We start from the raw sequence: 21,782 nt of genomic DNA, 5'->3' as shown, positions 1-21,782 counted from the left end.
CGGAGTTCCAGACTCTAATTTCCGTTTTCCAATCGTAATTTTATTTCATTTTACGATACTTTGTGGCGTATTAAAAAAAAAAAAAAAAAGGTTTTAAATGTTCAAATGGGGTTTTTATTATCCATGCATTGGAAGCAACAACTGCAGCGTCTAGATCCACGCATCGGAACTCAGTGCATTCCTTGGCATAAGTGGGCAGTATATTCTCTACCTCCAGTAGATTTTAGAATGTGAATTGTCTCATAAGCCACATCCGAGCCACTTTTTATACACATTGGTGAAACCGTGGAGTGGGGATTTTGGGGTTTGGAAAAAGCAACTTGTGTTCTTTTCCCTCTGCTTCCCATGAATTGAAGGGAAATATTATTACACAAACAATGCAAAAATGAGCCGAGTTATTATAGAATTTTTCTCAACAAAATATGTTTTGTTGGAGAGTCTTTTTCTATTGTTCTTGTCAAATTTTTTCTTTTTCGTTTTTGTATTCGTTGTGGAAAATTACAAAAATATTTTGCAGATGGCATTTTGTTTTTCTTTTTTGTTTTTTTGTTTTTTCTAGAAATGGAAGGAAAGAAGCAATTGTACTTTTTGCATTGTTTAGATGGTTTCTAGTACATGTTATTTGGTTTTCGATGGTTACTTTGCCACGGTTACACAAACCAGCACCTGCCGCCTTTATGAAAGTGTTCGTGGCTGGAATAGGTGCAAGCTACTAGAAGGCGGATAAGCTAGCAAAAACCCAAGTCAAATTCGAGTGGAGAGGACAGCATTTTGGGACCCGGAAATCCGTGAAAGTTGTGCTTTACATTTGGAATGCAGCGAGAACAAGTTTTCTCTGTAGTTTTTACCTCCTCAATCCACACTAGTGTGATCTGCTTTGGAACTATCTAAGCACAATAGGTTTCAAGTAATTCCTACTGCAATGCTTTACATAAGTTACCGTCAGTAAAAGATTATTAATATGCAGAGGGTAACTTCACTCCAAGGCGGGGCGTCATCAAAAAGTTACAATAAAGACCCTTTTTTGTGCTCCTAATGGAAAGAAATGAATATATATGCAGTACACACTAATTCTAAAAAGTTTATAGTCTTTTCCATAGTCTATTTTAATAAGGCACACATGCTTTAACAATTCACAAAACCACTTCCAACAATAAACGAAAGTTTAATGTTGGAAGAAGAAGATGAAGTAAGTGGAATTGTGTTTTTTGTATAAAACGAAAGCATTATTCGTTAAATTAAAAATTTCATTTCCTTTATCTTTTATATGAATGTTTGTTTGATTCACCGACTTCAATCATATGAGGTTTTAACATTCACTAAAACAGACAAATATCTTACCATTAGCATATCCATCAAACAGGAGTAAGAATTGCCCAAACAAATATTGCTCCGCCTTGTGCTTTCCTTTAACAATCGTGTCTAATAACAGCTTCATTTAACATCTTGCATCCACAATATGAATCCTGTCGGTTCTTCTTCTTCTTCACCACTGCTGATATCATTACCAAATACTCCATCCAAATCCTTGGCAAACAGTTGGCACAGCACATCAGACTACTTTTCAATCAAGCCCCAATTATCACTAGAGATCAATACTTTACAAGATCTACTGTCAAACAAAAGCAATCGTGGCAGCCATAATGGCCACGAAGCTGACTCAGAACAAGAAGCAGATAATGATGATGATGATGACGATGCGGAAAGCGTTGACGTGAGTGACGTGATGGAAACTTTTGATAATATTTCAATACAAGGTGAAGACGACGTGTACTATAGTCCTATAACGCCATTTGATAGCTCAGCCATACCGTCCAAGTCAAACTCCCTAATAAGAAAGAGCTCGATCTTACGCCCCAGTGCTCGGGATATACAACAAGTGGAGTCAATAATTGAATCCATTGAAGCAAAAGAACAAACACAATTAACCATAAAATCTGAATCAGCATCGTCAAAGTTCCACTTGTCGATGCCAAATTTAAATCCATACAAGTTTCTTATAGTTGACGACAACATAATCAATCTCAAAATACTTAACCGTATTTTACTCAAACTATATCCTAAAGCTGCCATAATTCAGATACTGGATTCAACGAAAGTTGAACAGATTGTTTCTGAACAATCATTTGATTCCATCTTTATTGACATTGAAATGCCACATGTGTCAGGAATAGATATTGCACAATTTGTACGCAAGGACCCACAATTTGATACCACTAGTTTAATTGCAGTGACAACAAGAAATACTCCTCAAGATTTACAATTGTTTAAACAAGTTGGTATTGATTATACTTTTGGCAAGCCTTTAAACTATAAATTGGACTTTATGGCAGAGACAATTGATGGAATCATGATGCTGAGGAAAAATCACACCAATCCACAAAGTAGGAATCTATCTACTTCATCTAAAGCTACGTGCTCAACTGCAGCAACTGTATCTACTGCTACAACTGCAACCACAGCAACAACAACGGTTGATTTTATGGATTTAACTGCTGTACATTCAGTTAGTTCCATTTCATCTACTGACTCTTATACCCTTTTCGAATCTAAGAAAGAGGTCACTCATGGACTATTAGTCGATTAGTTTGATTGATGATTGTTGCTTTGCTATTCAAGACATCTTTGATTGCATCTGATCAAGATGATCCAACTTTCGATTCTTTCCATTTTACATTCAGCTTTTTTCATTACTTCAATTGTTGCATATTGTTTATTTTTACGTTTCATTTCATGACATTTTGATGATTTCCAGAGTATTATTATTTATTTGATGACTTTATTTTACGAAGGGGGAGGGATATAATATAGGAGGGTTTTAATTTTATAGAAGTTTCACGCATTTATTATAAGCTTTTCATACGCTAGATAATATAAAAGGGACTGCCATAATAGTAAATAATTAGTTATTTTCTTCTTCACCCTGGCAGCTGCCATCGGTATATGAAAGTTTAACTCCGTCCTTTTTATTAATACTTGTCACAAAGTTAGAATTCCAAGTCGATGCCATTTAAGCGCAACGCATAGAAGAGCTAGTCTGTTTGTATCCACTTTTTTCTTTGTGTGCTCTTCACTTTTTGAGATTTGCTCTATTGAGGCGGGATCGACGTTTACCTCTTCTGATTTACGAAATCGTCGTGTAAGTTGTTCACAAATCCTTAAGGAAAACCCCCATGCCAAGCAAAGTCAGAAGAGCTCCACAATTGTGGATGATCTGTAACTTTAACACGTGGGTGTATTGAAAACCTGACAATCTGGCTCGAAAACGGCCAAATAAGAAGTGTGTCTCTTGTATGAAGAGGTCGTGTTTGTTACATGAAGAGGAGAGGTCGTGCTTTTTTGAAAAGGAAAAATTTTCATTGTTTAAGTTACACATGTTACTTCTTTTTGTGCAACAAACTCGAAAAAAAGACAGGATATGCCCGCCTTAGATCACTAGGTGATGTCGAAAACATTGCGTCGGGGTCAAATGTTTACCGAAGCCGCGGAAAGGAAAGCCGCCGAACCCGATATATTTATGAAGATACAGGGACCTTAAACAAAGCAGGATCATATTGTTCACAACTTATATGCTCAACTGTTGAAAATTCAACAATGGTGAACATTGCAAATTGGGGTGTATTGATCAAGCATGGCGTATGCATCATGCGCATAATAAACTCAGTACAATAATTTCGAAACGAATACTCCACAAGACACTGAAAATTTTCGTATGCTACTGTATTTGTTTCGTATCCAGGGATGTGATGTGTACTACACCCAAGGAGGAAGTAGACCATCTGTAGTCAAACCAGCGTCGTTGATGTATAAGTGCAGCTGAGTTGGAAGAGAGAACTCTTTCACCGTTTATATCTAATTGTGAAAAGATAACCCTCTCCCTCAGCTTATGTACCTCTTTCAAAATGGATTAGTTAGTACCACTCATCAATGGATTTCTCTTGACCCTTGATTATTCATCGTTCATCACGAACACTGTCTTTACTTCAACTCACATGCCTCCTTTTGCAATGAACTCGAAGTGACACAAAAACCGAGAAACGTGGATCTCCGCAATTGGCAATTTCGTCAATTAAAAATCCCCTTGCAAAAATTCGTTAATTCCTTTGCAAACTACTCTTCCTCAAACGAAAGAAACACAACCATAATGGCAACATTATACACAGCAGAAACAGGTAATGGAAGAAAACCATTGATTTTGGTTAAGCTACTTAATGCACCCATCAAAATCCATCTTTTCGAGTGGCCATCAAAGGAAATCAAAAGTGAACAGTATTTGAAGTTGAATCCCAATGGATTGGTGCCAACTTTTGTCGATGGAGAAGTGGGAAGCATTTTTGAAAGTAATGCCATTTTGGAATACATTGCTGCAAAATATGATAAAGAAGGTAAATTCAGTTACAAAGAGCATGAAGACCTTAAATTGTACTGGCACCAAAAAGAATGGCTATACTTCCAAGCATCTCAATTTGCAGCTCATACTTTGTCCAGAGGTATTTACTATAATCAAATGAACCCCAATGACGAATTTACTAAGGAGAATGTGTTGCACAACTTCTCTAAGTTGTATGACGTCATGGAAGATCAATTGGCCAAAAATGAGTCCGGTTGGTTGATTGGCGACAAGTTTACCATCGTCGATATTGCTTTTGCAACTGGTAATCATAGACGTATTGAAGTGTTCGCAGGTACTGATTATGAAATCAGTGATTTTGATAAAAAGTATCCAAAAGTTGTGAAATGGTATGAGAATGTTTTGGCAGTTGATGGAGTCAAAGATGTACTTAAGTGAATAGCGTCGTAATGTTAAAATTGTTTTGTATCAGTTTGAATGTTATAAGCAACGTCACACTGATCACGTTACTTTTATTGCAGGGATGGTGGGAAAATTTCGGCCTAAAAATAGAATCAAAACCAACGTAATCTATCTCTTTTTCTTCTACAACACTTCTAATTCAATGAGTAACGAACAAGCGTACTACGGTAGAGGCTTCAAGAAGTCAATAGCTGATACCCACTCATGGAGAACAGTTGATAATTCCTCCAAATTCATCACATCAGTACTTGAACCCAATTTCAAAGTGTTAGATGTAGGCAGTGGTCCCGGATCTATCACCATTGATTTGGCCAAGAATTATCTCACCGCTGGTGGCTCAGTTATTGGAGTGGAGCCAACACAGGAGTTGATTGATACAGCAAACAATTTGAAAGATTCAACAGAGCCTCAACTAAACAATGTCGAATTCCAAATTGGATCTATTTACGAGTTACCATTTGAGGACAATACTTTTGATTTAGTACATTCGCATCAAGTGGTTATCCATTTACAGGATCCAGTGAAAGGATTAAAGGAACTAGCTAGGGTAACAAAACCGGGAGGCTATGTTGCCGTGAAAGATGCCGATTTGGATGCAATTATCGTATCTCCAGAGAAGTACTCAATCTTGAAGGATTACTATGTTCAAAAAGCCAAGAATGCAATCTCTACAGATACAAAAGCTGGTAGGACATTGAGAGAAAAGGCTATCAAAGCAGGATATGAACCAGAGAATATCACCACTACCCAATCTTATTGGTTGTTAGCTGACGATCATCTGAGTAAAAAACAGTGGGCAGAACTAGCTATAAATAGAATCAAGACTGGTGGGGAAATCTTGTTCACGAAAGATGCTAAGAAAAATGAGGAAATGTGCAACGAGGCAATTGCAAAATGGCAAGAGTGGGTTGACGATAATTCGTCATTATTCAACATCTCCCACTTTGAAATTGTATATAAGAAGCCAGTAGACAAGTGAAAATGAAACTTTTTTTTTTCTTTTTTGTTTTTGAAAGCCGCGCCTAGAACTTGATTTTCAACTTCCAAAGCAGCAACAACAGCAGACGCTAATGACTGATGTTTCACCATCGTCCAAGAAAGTAGACGATTTTCTATCTAGTCTATCGCTTTTATCTCAGGAAAGAATTAAGGAGGATCGTCAAAGACAGAGAAATTTGCAGCATGATATTGACGAATTAAGATCCCGCCTGCATAGCTCCTCGCCAATAAAGGGCGAGAGCAACTACATGTCGTCTAGCAACAGATCTCTGTATCAAATTTCGGTACCCGATCTTAAATTCAATAGGTCAAGACTTTCACAGGAAGACGATTTTGCACCTCCCTTGCCGAGAAGGCGAGATGTACAAGAGGAGGATGAACCACCTGCTTTACCTCGAAGGGCAAGAGTAGAAGAAGAAGAAACAGCACCAAGATTACCAACTCGAAAGCACCAAGACTCCATTGGATTATTACAGCCAGTGGCGAGAAAGGAAGCACCAGCGAAGCCGATGAAGCCAAAGCCAGTCACTACTAAATATGATAAGCGGCAGCTCCCCTCGTCAAATGATGTTGAGCCAAGTGGACATAGATCATTTCGAGATATAGAAAGTTTGATCAGGTCGGGAAAGGCTAGTACAAAAACTTTAGAGAGTGCATCAGCTGAGTTGCCAGATCCCAAACCAAAACCCACCAAGCCTGCATGGCTCTCCTCGTCAGTGAAACCAGTATCCAACACAAAACAAGCACCTTCCTCGTCAGACGTCACACCCGCTAAGCCAAAGCCAACTAGCTGGATAGATAGCGCCGTCAGCAAATCACCTGAATCAAAACCAAAGACAAATATCCCCCTTGTGAAGCCAACTAAACCAAAGCATTTGGAGCTACACCAAGAGCTGAAACCTAATGAACCCGAACCGGAATTTATGACCCAATTTCAGAAGTTAAAGAAGGAGAAGAAGCAACCATCTAATGATGAGATTCGGAAAACTCCCCCTGTGGTTAAACCCAAACCTATGATGAGGTCCATGAATGAGCCACCAGCTGAATTTCAAGCAAAATTTAATTCCATCACTAAGCCGTCACCAATTAAACCAACAGCAAAGACAATAAACTACGAAGAAAAAGATTCACTCGAACTCAGATCAAAGTTGAAGAAAATGACGCCTGTTAAACCAGAAAAGCCAAAATTCAAATCCTCTACATATGAGCAAAAGGATAGCGAAGAGTTGCGAATGCAATTGGAGAAGATGACCAAGAAGAAGCCTCCAAAGAAACCATTAAAGAGAGCGGCAACTGAAGAGCTCAAACCCAGTGTTACTGAATTATCCAAAGATGAAACAGTTTCTACAACTATGCGTAGTCCAGAAGATTTATCTTTTGAACATAAATTGGGTGCACTATTATCCCAAGGACCTACATTGACTAAAGCGCTGACATTTCCTCAACCTAAATCGTTAACGCCAAAGAGTAAAGTCCAGGAGTCTAGTGGTGAGACTTTGACACATGCTACAAAGAGTAGACCCAAAGGTCCAAGACGTAAGTTACCTAAAAACTTGCAGATTCCTAGTGGTGTTAAAGGTGGGAATGAGCTCACAAGCAAGGAAAAAGACTCAGCAGAACAAGAGAAGAGACAATCCGAACCCGAAGAGGATCGTTCTACGCCAGTAGTTAAGAAACCACCTCCTATCAAGCTGAAACCAAAGGAAATCAAAGTAAAGCCTAGAGTGATTAGTGGTGAGTTGTTTATTTAGCACTGTATGTACTTTGAATATTTAATTCCAATTGTCCAATTCTTCCAATATTTTATCTGTTAAAATTTTCACTGTTTTGTAAAACAAGTTTGTATGATTAGTCTTGTCCTTTATGGCTCGAAAATGTGAAAGCAAACTATCGCGTAGAACCAATTGACGCTGTGCCGTCCTCATTTCCTCGCTCGATGGTGCTTTCATCTCGATGTCGACTTGGTCGTTGTCGTTGTCATTGTTACTATTCAAAAGCTCATCCGAATCGTTATCCTTGTCAACATCGTCGTTGAATATCGACGAGAAATGGTAATCTAATGTACACGAAAAATATTCTTCGCCATTACCATTACCATTACCATTACCACCTTCAGTCTGTGTTTGTGATGTTTTGTTCAATTCTTGCTTCCAATACTCTACATCATCTTTCGTTTCTATTGAATCTAAGATCAGCATTGATACTAGCAAATTGATGAAAAGCTTACTATTCTCATCTTTTGTTTCTTGGAAAGTGTACAGTTCCCGGATCAAATAGTGTATTGTGTCTCGCTTGTTGTGCAAAAGTAAGTCAAATTGGTCGAAATTGGAAGAATATTTGACCTTTTCCCAGACATTAGAAACATCCTCAACCCCCTTTCCACGATAATGAATCACCTTTCTGATTCTGTAATCATCGACCAATTTTAATACATCATTGCCACAGATATTCAATATAGCGTAGGACATGGGGTTCGTGGATTGGCCAATGTTGGGCTTTACTAACTCCAACATCACTTCCTTGTACAATTCTGTGTCCGTGCTATCCCTTGCCATCCATTTCACAAGACAAGAAATAACGGGAAAGAGGAATGGTTGAGACAAATAATCAAGTCCATTACTCAAAATCGCATTGTTGATCTTGCCCAACTTTCTTGCCACAATTGCTTGTTTGTAAATAACTGGCATCAATTTATAAATCTGCTTGATACTCAAGCTTTTCATTAATTCGTCTGAAAGTCCATCATTTGAATCGTCAAAAAGTGCATTAATCCATTCAGTGACCAAATTGTTGTAGTTTCCAATAATTGTCAAATCATCTTCATCCTTCTCCAAAGGTGTATTATTGGTGAGATTGTCACCCAAACGGTAGAAAAAATTATTCACAAACCCCACGGAATAAGAATTGATTTCTATTTTGGACAAGTCGATTTGGAAAACTTCAATAATCAAAAGTATACTAAGCACACAAACACTGCAATATGAGTAAACGTCCTGGAAGTCATCATCCAGTCCAGTGGTGAATGTCTCAAAATCAACATAGTCTATCAAAATATGTAATAGGGACATATTTGTATGAAACAATATGATGTTGATCATCTCGATGTTACTCATGAGAGCAAGCAATATTCGATTCAATTTCTCCAATTGCTTTGTCCGTATAAATTCCCTCATACTATCCAATACAGTTTCGGTCACCTTCTCTTGTGAGCCCCTTTTTGACAACTCGGCAATGTAATCGACTAGTCCACTTTCATCAAATGAAGTCAACTCAGGGTCTGTATTTAACAAATCACGTAATCTCTTTAGATCAGGTTCTGGCTTGGGTACTAACAACTGTTTTATTTGATCAGGTACGGCCAATTGGTCACTTCCCACGTGTAACTCCGCCAATATTTGTGGTACTTTTGTCAGAATAAAATTTTTCACATTAAACAAATGAAACCCCTCGACATCAAAAGGAAACAGTTGCATTAACACCTGGGCAATATGCTCGTTCGCTTGGTTTACAACACAAGTTTTGAAGTGGCGTATGAACTTGCTGGTATCGTTGTAAAGTTGTAATTTGTTAAAGTCACGAGTTATCTGGTAAATCCAAAGTTTTCGCTTGATTTCGAGATAAGTATCGAGTTTGTTAGTCACATCAAGTGACACGCCAACCTCTGGTGTGCTTTCAAAGCTCTCGGATTCTATCAAGTTTAATTCTGCCAAATGATTCAATTGTTCTGGTGTTAGTACACCTCTCGTTGTTTGTTGCAAGTTGTATCCAGTTTTTTTAATCAATTTAAATAATTCAACAAAATCAGCAGAGTCTGTTTCCTTCATAAGACCGAGCAAATGAATCATTTCATTGACAATATCTGTTGAAGACGTGTGATTGTTCAAGTATTCAAACACGTATTTCGTAAACTCGTGATACACATAATCCCGATGGTTAAATTCCCGTCTGACCTCCTGCAAAAATCTCACCTGGATACCCTCTTCAGCTTTGCTCAAATTGGACCAAAACATGTGGCAATTGGATTGTGAGCTTACAGCCCAATCCACGAAAAGATGTATTTGTTCATCAGTCAACGATGAGTGAAATATCTGTTGGATGTCGTCATCTGTGTTTGGCGTACATAATGTCAGTAGTAGTATAAAAGATTTTTGAGGTAACTTTTTACCAATCGCCTCCTGGAGTAAGTCTAGGAGATTATGCATAGCAGAATGAAGAGCTCTATGCTGTACTATGGATTGTGGCCACACTAATAAATGATTTCCGCTTAACAGCGAAACAATGAGAAATATGGAAAATTGCGAGCCTCGCGACCGAACTTTCATTTCCTGCACACAATAGAGGGAAGTCCAAAAGTAGTAGAGGATTATAAACGGATACAACCTTTGAATATACGAAATAATATTTGATATTTGACTCTATTTAATCGAATGCCATTTGCTTTTTGATTTCAGCAATTGCCCTACCTGGGTTCAACCCTTTAGGACAGGTTCTAGCACAGTTCATAATAGTGTGACATCTATACAACGACATGGAATTTTGCAACATTGCCTTTCTCTTGGCACCAGCTTGATCTCTGGAATCAATTAACCATCTGTAAGCTTGCATCAACACGGCTGGGCCAAGGTATTGTTGTTGGTTCCACCAGTATGAAGGACACGAAGTTGAACAACAAGCACACAAAATACATTCGTATAAACCATCCAACTTGGCTCTATCAGCAATGCTTTGCAAGTTCTCCCTACCATCAGCTGGTTGGTCCTCTCTTTGCAAGTATGGCTCAATAGACTTGTATTGTTTGTAGAAATGTGTTAAATCTGGTACCAAGTCTCTGACAACAAACATGTGAGGCAAGGGATAAATCTTGGTATCTTTTGAAGTATCTGTATCTATACGACACAAGCAAGCTAAAGTATTTCTACCACCAATGTTCATGGCACATGACCCACAAATACCTTCACGGCAAGATCTTCTAAAAGTAAGGGTGGCATCCTCTTCGTTTTTGATTTTCAAAAGAGCATCCAAAACCATGGGACCACACTTGTTCAAATCAACTTCGTACTCCTTCATCTTGGGTTGTACTTCTGGAGTATCGGGGTTCCATCTATAAATTTGAAATTTCTTGAGTCTTGGGGTTTTTTCCTCAGCAACGGTGGCTAAACCTCTAACTGATCTACGAAGACAGGATCTGAACATGATATGACGGGTGAATAAATAATAGTATGACTATGGGAACAAGTAGGTCCTTGAAGTTTTCAAAAGGTAGGTTGAAGTTTTCGTTTTTTCCTATTTTTTTTCTTCTTTAGTTTGTCTTTATTAGTGTGTGCACTTTAGTGTGCGTAAAGTTCCGGGTCATACAAAAAAAAATAAAAAATAAAAGTGAGTGTAAGAGTGTTACAAATTCCTGTTTTTCTATTGGCTGTTGAATACACGCGCATACAAATGATGTGGTATAAATGTATGAATCAAGTACATACTATGTGGGCCACAGATTATAGGGAGAATACTGCGAATGAATTATCTTTGATTGACAACATTCTGTCTTGTCATGGCTCTTTGCGGGGTGGTGTATTCCTTTGTCATCGGTCAAGGACAATCCCCACAGTAAAAGCTGACAGGAGAAAATCTGGGGTAGTAAAATTAAAGCGTTATGAATGACTCAACTGTACACACAAATTAAACAAGATACAATGGCACATCTGCTCACGCTTTGAGTGTTTATGTGGACAATGTTTGAGAATCGCTGCACGGAAGCAGGGTATTCAAACTAGATGATCACATTTTGCAAGAAGTGAAAATCTCTCTCAAGTGAGCATTAGAATTGAGTTATACAAATGACCGGGAATGTACCAAAGCAAGTATTTATGAATGAAAAGCCAGCACATCCTCTTCTTGGGTAAAAACTGTGGTCCGTTGAGCTATTTAATGCTCTGAACCATTTGTAAACAACCCGTGCTGTGCGATAGATTTGCTTTTTTACTAGGCCGCCAGACGATGTCTTGTAGAGCCCATCTGTAAGAGTCTAACCCGTGGATTTGAGGCCGATCTCTCGTTCGCTTTGTATAGGGTGCAATTGAAAGGAGCCAAAAATTAGTAGCTTTTTGCAGCCTACTACCAAAAAAGCAGTCCTAATATGTCAATAATAGACTATGTATATATTTAAACCCAAAGAGTCCCTTCCGTTTTGACTTTGTGAAGTTTATATCAGTTAACCTTCTGAAGAATCGCACCAGCAATCAACAACCAATAGGCTGTTTGCACAAAGTTGGTGCAAAAAAAGTACCACTCATCGAAAATTATCTGATACGAAACATCTCAATACATTTAAATCATCCTCGAAAGTTGGACAAGCACCAGCTGAGCTATCTGATTGAGAGAGAGCAGCAGTGAATGCAAGATTGTTAACTTTAATTATTGATGCAAAACTTCACTCCTGATAACTAGTCATACGTATTTCACGTGTAAGACACGTGAATGTAAACCAACTGATTTCTAGAGAAGCAAAACTTTTCAACAAATCGAGCCAGTAGCTCAATTGAGTTCCTATAATTCAGTGGTTTAGAATGCCAGATTGCAAATCTGTTTGTCCCTGGTTCGAATCCGGGTAGGAACTTTCTTTTTTTTTATCTATTTTATAATTCGCCCTTACCAAGATATAAAGTACAAGTCTAGTCTCAAATCATTATATGGGCAGGGGGGAGGATATTCACAACGCGTTAACAGTGAGTCCGAATTACACCACTCACATACCTTAGTCAATTTTTTTAACCAGATCTTGGATGAAACTGGGTAGCGCTCCATCATCTCATCTTGCAACTAAAAAAAAAAAATTGAAAAACTCCAAAACCACATCGCCTAAAGGGAATCCACATTAAGTCATAATGGGGAAGACATCTAAGCAGACCAAAAAGTTTCAAAACAAGCACTTGAAGCATACGATACAGCATCGTAAGAAGGCTCAAGATTTCAAAAAGAAAGCATCTATGAGGAAGGGGAAGGGGAAAGCGAAAGGGAATGAGGAACCATATGAAGAACCATCAAAGAATGGCTCCAGTTTAGGGGACATGTCGGTTGATGAATTCTTTGCTGGAGGTTTCGAAATGCCAGAAGGAATGGAAAAGAGTAAGAAGAAGTTGGAAGAATCGGATGATGAAGCCTCACTGTCAGATGAGTCTTCAGAAGATGAGGAGAATATGAAAAAGAATCTTGAAAATTTGGAGGAACAAGATCCTGAATTTTACAAATACTTGAAAGAAAATGATAATCAATTATTAGATTTTGAAGGAGTTAACCCATTGGAGGCCATGAGCGATGATGATGATGATGGTGATGATGAAGACGAGGAGCAAGACGAAGATGAAGAGGATGAAACCAAGAGTAAAAGCAACAAGTCACTTACGTCCACAAAGGATCCAACGAATAAGGTGGAGATTACTACTCAACTTGTGGACAAATGGAGCAAGCAGTTGGAAAAACCCACACCAAAAATCATTAGAAACATCATTATTGCTTTTAAAGCTGCTGTGAATATAAACAACGGAGAAGACTACAAATACTCTGTAGTTGACCCCAAAGCATTCACTGAATTGATGTTGATGGTTTTAAAGAAAGTTCCAATGGCCGTGCAAAAGATTGTAAAATACAAGACTAAGCAAGGAGTTAGAACTATTCCACAAAACGCTCAAGCTAGTCAAATTGGTTCAATTTTGAAAACACACGCCAGTTCGTATATCACTTTGCTCAAGGATATCACCAATACCGAGACTGCAGCTATTATTTTAGCTTCACTCTATGAAGTTATGCCTTATTATTTGTCGCATCGTCGTTTGTTGAAGCAAATCATAACTGCTGTTGCAAATGTATGGGCCAGCTCTAATGAAACTGATACCCAAATCGCTTCGTTTGCCTTCATCAACAATATTGTAAGAGAGTACCCAAAATCAATTTTGGAAACAGTGTTGAAGATTTCCTACTCATCTTTTTTGCAACATTGTAGAAAAACCAACTCACACACTATTTCAAGAATAAATTTTTGCAAAAATTCTTTGGCTGAGTTGTTCAGTGTCGATGAGACCATTGGGTACCAGATTGGGTTTGAGTATGTCAGACAACTAGCAATACATTTGAGGAATAGTGTAAATGGGAAAGGTGGGTTTGTGACCATATACAACTGGCAGTATTGTCACTCACTTGATTTCTGGTCAAGAGTTTTGTCGCTTTGCAAGGAAGACTCAACGTTGAGACAATTGATTTACCCATTGGTACAGGTAACATTAGGTGCGATCAGGTTGAACCCAACTGCTCAATTCTTCCCCTTACGATTCTACTTGATAAGGTCGCTTTTAAGATTATCCAAAACTGGCGTGTACATACCGTTGTTTCCATTATTGTATGAAATCTTGTCATCCACAGCCATCACTAAATCACCAAAACCTTCCGCATTGCAAATTGTCGATTTCGAACACAATATCAAAGTAAATCAAGCTTACTTGGGAACCAAAGTGTACCAGGATGGCTTGTGTGAGCAATTTATCGAATTGAATTCAGAATTTTTTGGATTGTATGCTAAAAGTATTGCTTTCCCTGAATTAATCACTCCGGCTGTTCTTGGATTGAAGAGATTTACTAAAAAATCAAAAAATGTCAAGTTCAACAAACAATTGAATCAGTTGATCGAGAAGCTTAATGCAAATGCTCAGTTAATTTCACGCAAGAGGTCCAATGTTGAATTTGGTCCAAGTGACAAGCGTGAAGTAAAGGATTTCCTCAATGACTTGAGTTGGGAGAAAACTCCTCTTGGACAGTACATTGTTGTTCAAAGACAACAAAAGGAAGAAAGACTTAGGTTGTTTAAAGAGGCCCAAGAGGAGGAAGAAAGGGCAAAGGAGCAGAAGAAAAAACAAGAGGAAGAAGAAGACGAGGGAGAGTATATAGAAGACGAAGAGGAGGAGTTGAACGATGAGGATATGCTGGATTAGCCGAGATCAATCAAAGGTCAGATGGCTAGTCAAAGAGGGAAGACTACAGTCACCAAAGATATGGATCAGATAACAGTTACATAAATAATAACAAAGCTGTCTCATTTAGGGATCTATTGGTATGAAATTCCCCACGATACAACTTGGGATGTTATACCTATCTCTCCTTATTGTGAAACTAAAACAACAACTTTTTCTTTTTATACCATCTTTTGTTCTCAAATTGCAACTAGTTAAAACTGCCTTTTGTCCCTTATCGAAAGCAATAGCTCCGTATTTTTCCCAAAAATTTACAGCACTCTCTTCGCTCATCAATTCATATATGGCCAACTTACCATCTTTCAAGTCATCCGTGGTGACCCCCACCAAGGAGGCAAATTCTTTATTACCACGATAAATCTCACCAGTTCTCCTCCACAAACAAGCGGGTATCGCCATAGAGGTAAACACACGATCGTAATCAAGCAACATCCTTTCAAAGCTTTCCTCAACCAAAACCAAGTCAACATCCTTTAATGTTCTCGCTATGGCACGAAATGCCGGTCGAAAAATTGATAACGGTTTCAAAATTCTTTGCCGACTAGAGATATTCATGTAGTTGTCCATGTATCTTTGTAACCGTGCATACCCCTTGGCATAATTATAAGGCTGCAACAAGCCAGCTTCTAACTTTGCTTTAATCACCTGTTTCAATCTTTCCTCAGGAGATATTTCAGTTGTTGGATCGGCTGCCGTAAGAAAAAATTTATCTCTTGCAGAGTCAGATATCACTGGCTGAGCATCTTTGGCTTGTGTTTCCAGCAGCAGCGGCGCCTGCGTTTCCCTTGGAGATTTGGGGGCATTCTCTTCAGCAACAGGTTGTTGGACAATTTCTTCAGGAAATGTTTGGTTGAATAAATTATTTGGGGAGAACGCCATGGTGTTGCCCCAGAAGGCATGATTAGGGTCATCATTGAGTGCACCGTTAACCAACTCCGGATCATCAATGATGGAAAGAAAATCATTCAAAGAGCTAAACTCACTACCTGCATGCTCCGAGTAGAATAATGGTTCCTGATTGTATGCCAATGTTTGTGACAAGACTGAATTTTTCAATGTCTTCTGCTGACCGGGATTGACTTGTATTGGAGGAGGCAATGGAGTTGAGTCTTGGGCTGTTGGAGCTGGAGCTGGGGATTGCTCTTTTGGTGTTTCCGTATTCCTCAAAGCGGCAGCTTTCCTCCGCTGTCTGGAGTTGGATGGTTCGTCATAACACAAGTGTCCGATTCCTCTCTTGATACATCGTTGGCAAGGTCTCGATTCATCACATATCATATGTGAACGCCGGCAATAAACACATGCTATTTCCAACTTTTTCTTCCTCTTTCTTCGTTCCTGCTTTTCAGGTTCCGTTTTCACCTCTATATTATCGTTTGTAACCTCCATATGGCGATGCTTGTGTTGCTTACAAGGAGAAGTGTTTTGAAAGGTCAAGAAACAAAACCAAAAAAAAAATACAAAAAATAAATGCTTTACGAAAAATGGAGTCATTAAATCTAGGTTCATTTTAGACATCAATATTAAGGATCGTGATAAATAGAAAGAACCGCTCATAAGTATGGTACAGAAGCACTCAATCGGTAGAAGTGAAAAGTATGGACCTCAAAACTACAAGAATGAAGCACGACCATACCTGAACTACATCGTTTTCACCTTTTTACCATAAACATATACTTTGTCATTTGTTTCATACTGAATCAATACTGGTACTGAGTTGTGGCCCATTGTGGTTAGAGTTGTAACAGTTCAAGATCGCCAGCGGTCTTGATATTAAAAAAGGTCTTTGGAACAGTCCTTGACTACTCATACTCCTGTAATTGAACGGACGTTGCACATCTTCTACCTCTCTGCTACTTCCTTCGGTAACACCACTTTCAATGTCCGTACTACCATAGGATACCTCATGACCGGTAAGAAGATTGTCTGTGAAAATTGTGCTATTACACAACGGACAAGTTCTTTTGAAATTAATCAACCATCTGGAAAGGCATTTTTGATGATACATGTGTTTACACTCCAAAACCAAAACTCTGGACATCAAAGGTTCGTATTTTTCCAAACATATGGAGCATTTGAATGCTCTAAAGTAATCATCCGGGGAGTTCAAAACTCTGAATTTTTGATGCATAGCACATTTGGCAAACGAAGTAGAATTGACGAGCACACCCTCATCCATCAGACGGACACACTTCTCAAAATCAGATTCTAGTATCAATTGCTCATCGCTGTATACGTAGACCGGCAAGTTGTTCACTAATTGTGTGTTGCGCTTGTTCATCTGCTTTCTTCTCACTCTTTGCCCACACAAGATCATGCAATAGATGAGGATGATCAACAATGGAGGCGACAAAACAATAGACAACAATACGTTCATCCAATCGCCAATTGGTGCCGTGCTCATTTGCAAAACTATGTCACCCGCCTCCAATGATTGGAGGAGCTTGCCATCTTCGAACGTGATAAACACAATTGGAATCCTCAAAGAACCGTCTTGATTAAAAGTGTTTGAGTACATCGTTACCAACCCCCTGTAGGGCTCATTATTTGCAATAAGAATGGCTTTTGGCTTTGCATTTGAGTCAACTATGTTCAAGACTTTACTAACAAAGTTACATTCTCCCCTAGAAACAACAAGAATCTTATTTTGATCATTCTTATTTACCGTCACATTGGAACATGCATTCTCTGATAATATCTTGTACTGATTGCTTAGTTTCCCACTCAATATTGCACTAAACGATGCATATCTGCCAATAAATTTGTGAGTGGTGAGGTTACCGTCCTTTGTGGTATTGAACTCAAACATCGCATCAATAGGAAACAAAGAATTGAAAACGCTATCGAAAGGATATCCCGGTTCACCTCCTTCAAATTGAGTGGGATTCGTAGAGGGACCCATAATAGTGGTGAACATCCTAGTTGAGCTCAATCTTTGTTTAAATTCTAGTATGGAATTTCGTGTTAAAAACAAGGTGGATTTGAAATCGAGTTGGTTCCCATACCCACAGTCAATCCAAAACACGAATAAGATTAACAACAATGAAATGGCCACAGTACGTGGTGGAATATGGAAACGCACCATATGTACAGCCAACTATGGGGTGACAGAATGGTTGTTTAACGGTAGCGGGCAGATATAGAGTTACACAGTGATTTAGTTCCCATTTTATTTTGTATTTTTTATTCCTTACTGATTTTGTGGCAATCATGTTATCTCACGTCAAAAAATAAAGAGCTTTCCCCGGATCCCCCATGCTCTACAATGACAAACGATAATAAAACATGCAAAACTTTTTATGACCTTTATACACATATATCTAAAAAACATCCCCTAATCTCAACCGCGGTGCAATATTCATCGAAAGTAATTCTTGGAACAATAATTTAGCTGCATAAGGAATTGTCATTTTTATAATGTTTTCGGCGCTTTTGCATGTCGTACACCACGAGTTGTAACCCATCAACCCACATTTGTTACAAACATCAACCTCAAAAGCATCTGAAGATATCATCAATCTTTCTAGAAGAAGCTGGGAAGCACCATAAGCGATAACACAATCTCTCTCCATTTCTCCCAATCTTAAACCACCATCTCTGGATCTACCTTCAGTTGGCTGTCTTGTCAACACGGCCCTTGGGCCCCTTGCTCTGGCATGCATCTTGTCCAACACCATGTGCTTCAATTTTTGGTAATAAATGGGACCAAAGAATATGTATGCTTGTAAACACTCTCCTGTGATCCCCGAGTACAACATATCCTTACCAGAATATGAAAACCCCTTTTCAACAAGGATTTTCGACATCTCCTCCAATTTTGATCCACCAAAACATGTACCGTACTCTAATGATCCATTCAATACACCAGCCTTTCCTGATATCAATTCAATCATCTTACCAACAGTCATACGAGATGGGAAACCATGTGGGTTCATAATGATATCCGGGGATATTCCGTCATCATTGAATGGTAAATCCTCTTGTTGCACAATAATTCCGCAAACACCTTTCTGCCCATGTCTTGATGAGAATTTATCTCCCAACTCTGGTCTTCTAGTTTGTCGAAGTAATACCTTGATCAATGCTTGGTCATTGTCGCTAACCGACATCATGACCTGATCAACATAGGAAGGCTCTGGCCCTTTGTAGAATAATGGAGCTTCTCGATGATTTTCCACTTGCTGAGGTTGCCCCAAGCTCGAGTCACCAGAGTTTGTGGGAACACATTTGTTGGCATACACTTGCCCATTTTCGATTCTACTACCAACCTCACCTAGACCGTCTGGGCCCAAGGCCCGATGTGGGAAAATGGGCTCATCATTTTCATCCACCCTCATACCGGACAAGATATCTTTAGTATGGTTTGGGTATTTTTTCAATTGCACGGTGTTTTTTCTAACAACTTGACATCTTCCAAATCCTCTGTCCAAAGAGGACTTGTTAAGCACCAAAGCATCTTCAATATCGTAGCCTGAGTAGGACATAACCGCAACAGTAGCATTTTGACCGGCTGGTAGTTTATCGTAGTTGATAAGTTCAATGGTTTTGGTTTTAACCATTGGTTGTTGTGGATAAACCATAAAGTAAAGCAAAGTATCAATCCTCCTAAACTGGTTGTAAGCAATAGCACCTATAGCTTGTTTACCCATCGCACATTGATAAGTATTTCTTGGCGATTGGTTGTGGTGTGGATAAGGAATCAAACCGGCGACAGCCCCAAGCACAGTGAATGGCTCAATCTCCAAGTGGGTCACTGTGGCATTAGGATTTTCACCAATGTCCTTTTCATACAACGCAATCAATGAGTCGTTTTCCTCATTCACATCAAGATACTCAACCAATCCCTCTTTCAAAAAGTCATCGAATTCCCACTCACCATTCAACAATTTAGTCAAATGCTTTGCTTCTACTTTAGATTTGTTGTTCTCCACAATAATCAAAGGCCGACAAATTCTTCCACCATCCGTAGCAATATGAACAGCTTGTTGGTGTGAATTAGTATAAATACTCACAAAGGCAGAAACTTTTCCAGCCCTTCTTAATCGGCGGAAATCAGTTACAAACTTCACTGGAAACCTAGTAGTGCCTAGCAAAGTACCATTGAGATAAATCCCAAAGTTTCCCTCAACGTGCAATGTAGCTGAGTCTAATCCCAAAATTGATTCACAACCAAGAGCTGTACACAACTTCTTGATGGGATTTTCTTCATCGTCGGTGGTGATATGAGTCATCAATGCTAAATTTTTGACCAAACCACAAGCCTCACCTTCAGGCGTATCAGCTGTACAAAGCATTCCAAACTGAGATGGCTGCAATGCACGAGGACCCGATACTTTTCTCGACTTTTCAAACTGTGATGAAATACGAGTCATCATCCCCAAAGCTGATATGTATGACAATCTGGATAAAACATGAGTGACACCTGCTCTTTCCATCTTGAAACGTTTCAAAGACCAATTACCCGTGGAAATTGCTCTATTGAGACCCATGGTAATGTTGTTGGAGTGAATGTTTATTGACAAGAGGGCATCAAACTCAGACGTACGGCTAGGTTTCTTTAAAATTTTGTCAATATTTGCTTTAAAGTCCGAGTTGAATTTTTTGAACAAATCCTCGAAAAGTAAGGACATTAGCTGTCCAGCAAGTTCCAACCTTTTGTTACCAACATAATCACGATCATCTACCATTTTGGGATTGTGCATGGCCATAATAACACGTCTCGCCATAACTGCCATATACAAAGCCTTTTCCCTAAATTGCAAGTCAACAACTGTCAAATGCGCAATTATGGTAGTTGCAATGGCCTCTATACCTTCTTGTAGTTGGGATAATTTGGGTGCACCAGCTCTCCTAATGGTCTTTACCCTCTTTCCCAAATAAAGTAGGGCTTGTTGCTGAGTAAACACCTCTAGTTTCGCAGCTTCCTCAAAATTGACCACAAATAAATCTTGGTAGTTGGAGTTGGACCCGCAAACAAGTTGTAAAATTTCCAAATCCGAGGTGACCCCCGCTGCCTTTAAAACAATCACAATAGGAATATCTTCACTGATGGAGTTGTGTTTGAGGTAGATTTTGTCGTTCTTGGTTATCACATATGTTTTTGATTTACGCTCATGAGTGGAAGACGTTACGGAAGCTTGAACTATACCCTTCTTCTCATCGGCTTCAACAATGATTCTATTCTTTGATAATTGTTCCTGCACCAAGATAACCTTTTCGGTACCATTGACTATAAAATATCCCCCTGGGTCGAGAGGACATTCATCAACTTGGGCCATCATTTTGTCATCCATTCCATCCAACATACATTTATTTGATCTCAACATTATCGGCATTCTCCCAATTTCCAAGTCGTAATGCCTTATGATTTTTCTCCCTCTTGTATATTCAACGTCGACATAGATTGGAGCACTATAGGTCAAATCTCGTAGCCTACATTCGTGAGGTGGTAATATCACTTCCTTGGTACCTGGTGGTGACGTAGACTTGTGGCCGACTCTTATGTCAATGTACTTTACATAGAAATCAGGATCCACATCAGACAACACTAGTGAATTTGCTTTCAAGATCTTTTTCAAGTCAACATCAACAAAGTAGTTGAAAGAATCTAGATGTTGTTTGACCAAACCCTTGATTTTTAAAAATGCAGGCAACAAATTCCACTTATCCTCAGCGGTATTAATTTCGTCAGTTAAGCGTTTACCTTTGTATTCGGGTTTGAAGAGTTCGTTGAATGCATCATCTGTAACACTCTTTGACTTTCTTGCCATGTTTTATGGGTTATAGTTAGCTGGAAAGAAGGAAGAATAATTTTTCTTTTCTGATCTCATCCCAACATCGTATAAAGAGAATACACGCTACCACTCATTCCAAACTTTCAATTAGTTTTAATGCACCCATCAGCATCAGCATCAGCATCAGCATCACCATCAAATGTCGTCGAACTTGTTCAAAAGCAC

General features: G+C 38.8%; 10 protein-coding genes and 1 non-coding gene across 11 annotated transcripts; 6 read left to right on the top strand and 5 right to left on the bottom strand. All coding sequences in view use genetic code 12, as the record gives it.

Moving 5' to 3' along the window:
• Positions 1–1,459: 1,459 nt before the first annotated feature.
• On the top strand, positions 1,460–2,587 carry SRR1 (Srr1p; the record flags this gene model as incomplete). The annotated part of the gene is made up of 1 exon (XM_036809344.1): positions 1,460–2,587. The coding sequence occupies one exon, from the start codon at positions 1,460–1,462 to the stop codon at positions 2,585–2,587; it is 1,128 nt and encodes a 375-aa protein (XP_036665990.1).
• A 1,557-nt stretch (positions 2,588–4,144) lies between these two features.
• On the top strand, positions 4,145–4,789 carry GST3 (Gst3p; the record flags this gene model as incomplete). The annotated part of the gene is made up of 1 exon (XM_036809343.1): positions 4,145–4,789. One exon carries the CDS (start codon positions 4,145–4,147, stop codon positions 4,787–4,789), a length of 645 nt encoding a protein of 214 aa, XP_036665989.1.
• A 166-nt stretch (positions 4,790–4,955) lies between these two features.
• CRG1 (Crg1p) lies at positions 4,956–5,792 on the top strand (the record flags this gene model as incomplete). The annotated part of the gene is made up of 1 exon (XM_036809342.1): positions 4,956–5,792. One exon carries the CDS (start codon positions 4,956–4,958, stop codon positions 5,790–5,792), a length of 837 nt encoding a protein of 278 aa, XP_036665988.1.
• Positions 5,793–5,883: 91 nt separating this feature from the next.
• CPAR2_204600 (uncharacterized protein) lies at positions 5,884–7,563 on the top strand (the record flags this gene model as incomplete). Its single annotated transcript, XM_036809341.1, has 1 exon — positions 5,884–7,563. One exon carries the CDS (start codon positions 5,884–5,886, stop codon positions 7,561–7,563), a length of 1,680 nt encoding a protein of 559 aa, XP_036665987.1.
• A 21-nt stretch (positions 7,564–7,584) lies between these two features.
• On the bottom strand, positions 7,585–10,014 carry MED5 (Med5p; the record flags this gene model as incomplete). The annotated part of the gene is made up of 1 exon (XM_036809340.1): positions 7,585–10,014. The coding sequence occupies one exon, from the start codon at positions 10,012–10,014 to the stop codon at positions 7,585–7,587; it is 2,430 nt and encodes an 809-aa protein (XP_036665986.1).
• A 217-nt stretch (positions 10,015–10,231) lies between these two features.
• On the bottom strand, positions 10,232–11,005 carry SDH2 (succinate dehydrogenase iron-sulfur protein subunit; the record flags this gene model as incomplete). Its single annotated transcript, XM_036809339.1, has 1 exon — positions 10,232–11,005. One exon carries the CDS (start codon positions 11,003–11,005, stop codon positions 10,232–10,234), a length of 774 nt encoding a protein of 257 aa, XP_036665985.1.
• Positions 11,006–12,348: 1,343 nt separating this feature from the next.
• CPAR2_t_cp_Cys(GCA)_25 lies at positions 12,349–12,422 on the top strand. The gene has a single exon. It is a non-coding gene; the product is annotated as a tRNA-Cys (tRNA).
• Positions 12,423–12,690: 268 nt separating this feature from the next.
• NOC2 (mRNA-binding ribosome synthesis protein) lies at positions 12,691–14,787 on the top strand (the record flags this gene model as incomplete). Its single annotated transcript, XM_036809338.1, has 1 exon — positions 12,691–14,787. The coding sequence occupies one exon, from the start codon at positions 12,691–12,693 to the stop codon at positions 14,785–14,787; it is 2,097 nt and encodes a 698-aa protein (XP_036665984.1).
• Positions 14,788–14,892: 105 nt separating this feature from the next.
• Positions 14,893–16,212, bottom strand: CWT1 (Cwt1p; the record flags this gene model as incomplete). Its single annotated transcript, XM_036809337.1, has 1 exon — positions 14,893–16,212. One exon carries the CDS (start codon positions 16,210–16,212, stop codon positions 14,893–14,895), a length of 1,320 nt encoding a protein of 439 aa, XP_036665983.1.
• Positions 16,213–16,513: 301 nt separating this feature from the next.
• On the bottom strand, positions 16,514–17,740 carry CPAR2_204550 (uncharacterized protein; the record flags this gene model as incomplete). Its single annotated transcript, XM_036809336.1, has 1 exon — positions 16,514–17,740. One exon carries the CDS (start codon positions 17,738–17,740, stop codon positions 16,514–16,516), a length of 1,227 nt encoding a protein of 408 aa, XP_036665982.1.
• Positions 17,741–18,143: 403 nt separating this feature from the next.
• CPAR2_204540 (DNA-directed RNA polymerase III core subunit) lies at positions 18,144–21,593 on the bottom strand (the record flags this gene model as incomplete). Its single annotated transcript, XM_036809334.1, has 1 exon — positions 18,144–21,593. The coding sequence occupies one exon, from the start codon at positions 21,591–21,593 to the stop codon at positions 18,144–18,146; it is 3,450 nt and encodes a 1,149-aa protein (XP_036665981.1).
• Positions 21,594–21,782: the final 189 nt, after the last annotated feature.

Source organism: Candida parapsilosis, contig 005809 (genome assembly GCF_000182765.1).
Source record: "Candida parapsilosis strain CDC317 annotated contig 005809".
NCBI lineage: Eukaryota > Fungi > Ascomycota > Pichiomycetes > Serinales > Debaryomycetaceae > Lodderomyces > Lodderomyces parapsilosis.
Note: the sequence above shows the minus strand (reverse complement) of the source record. Positions and strands in the feature narration are given on the sequence as shown.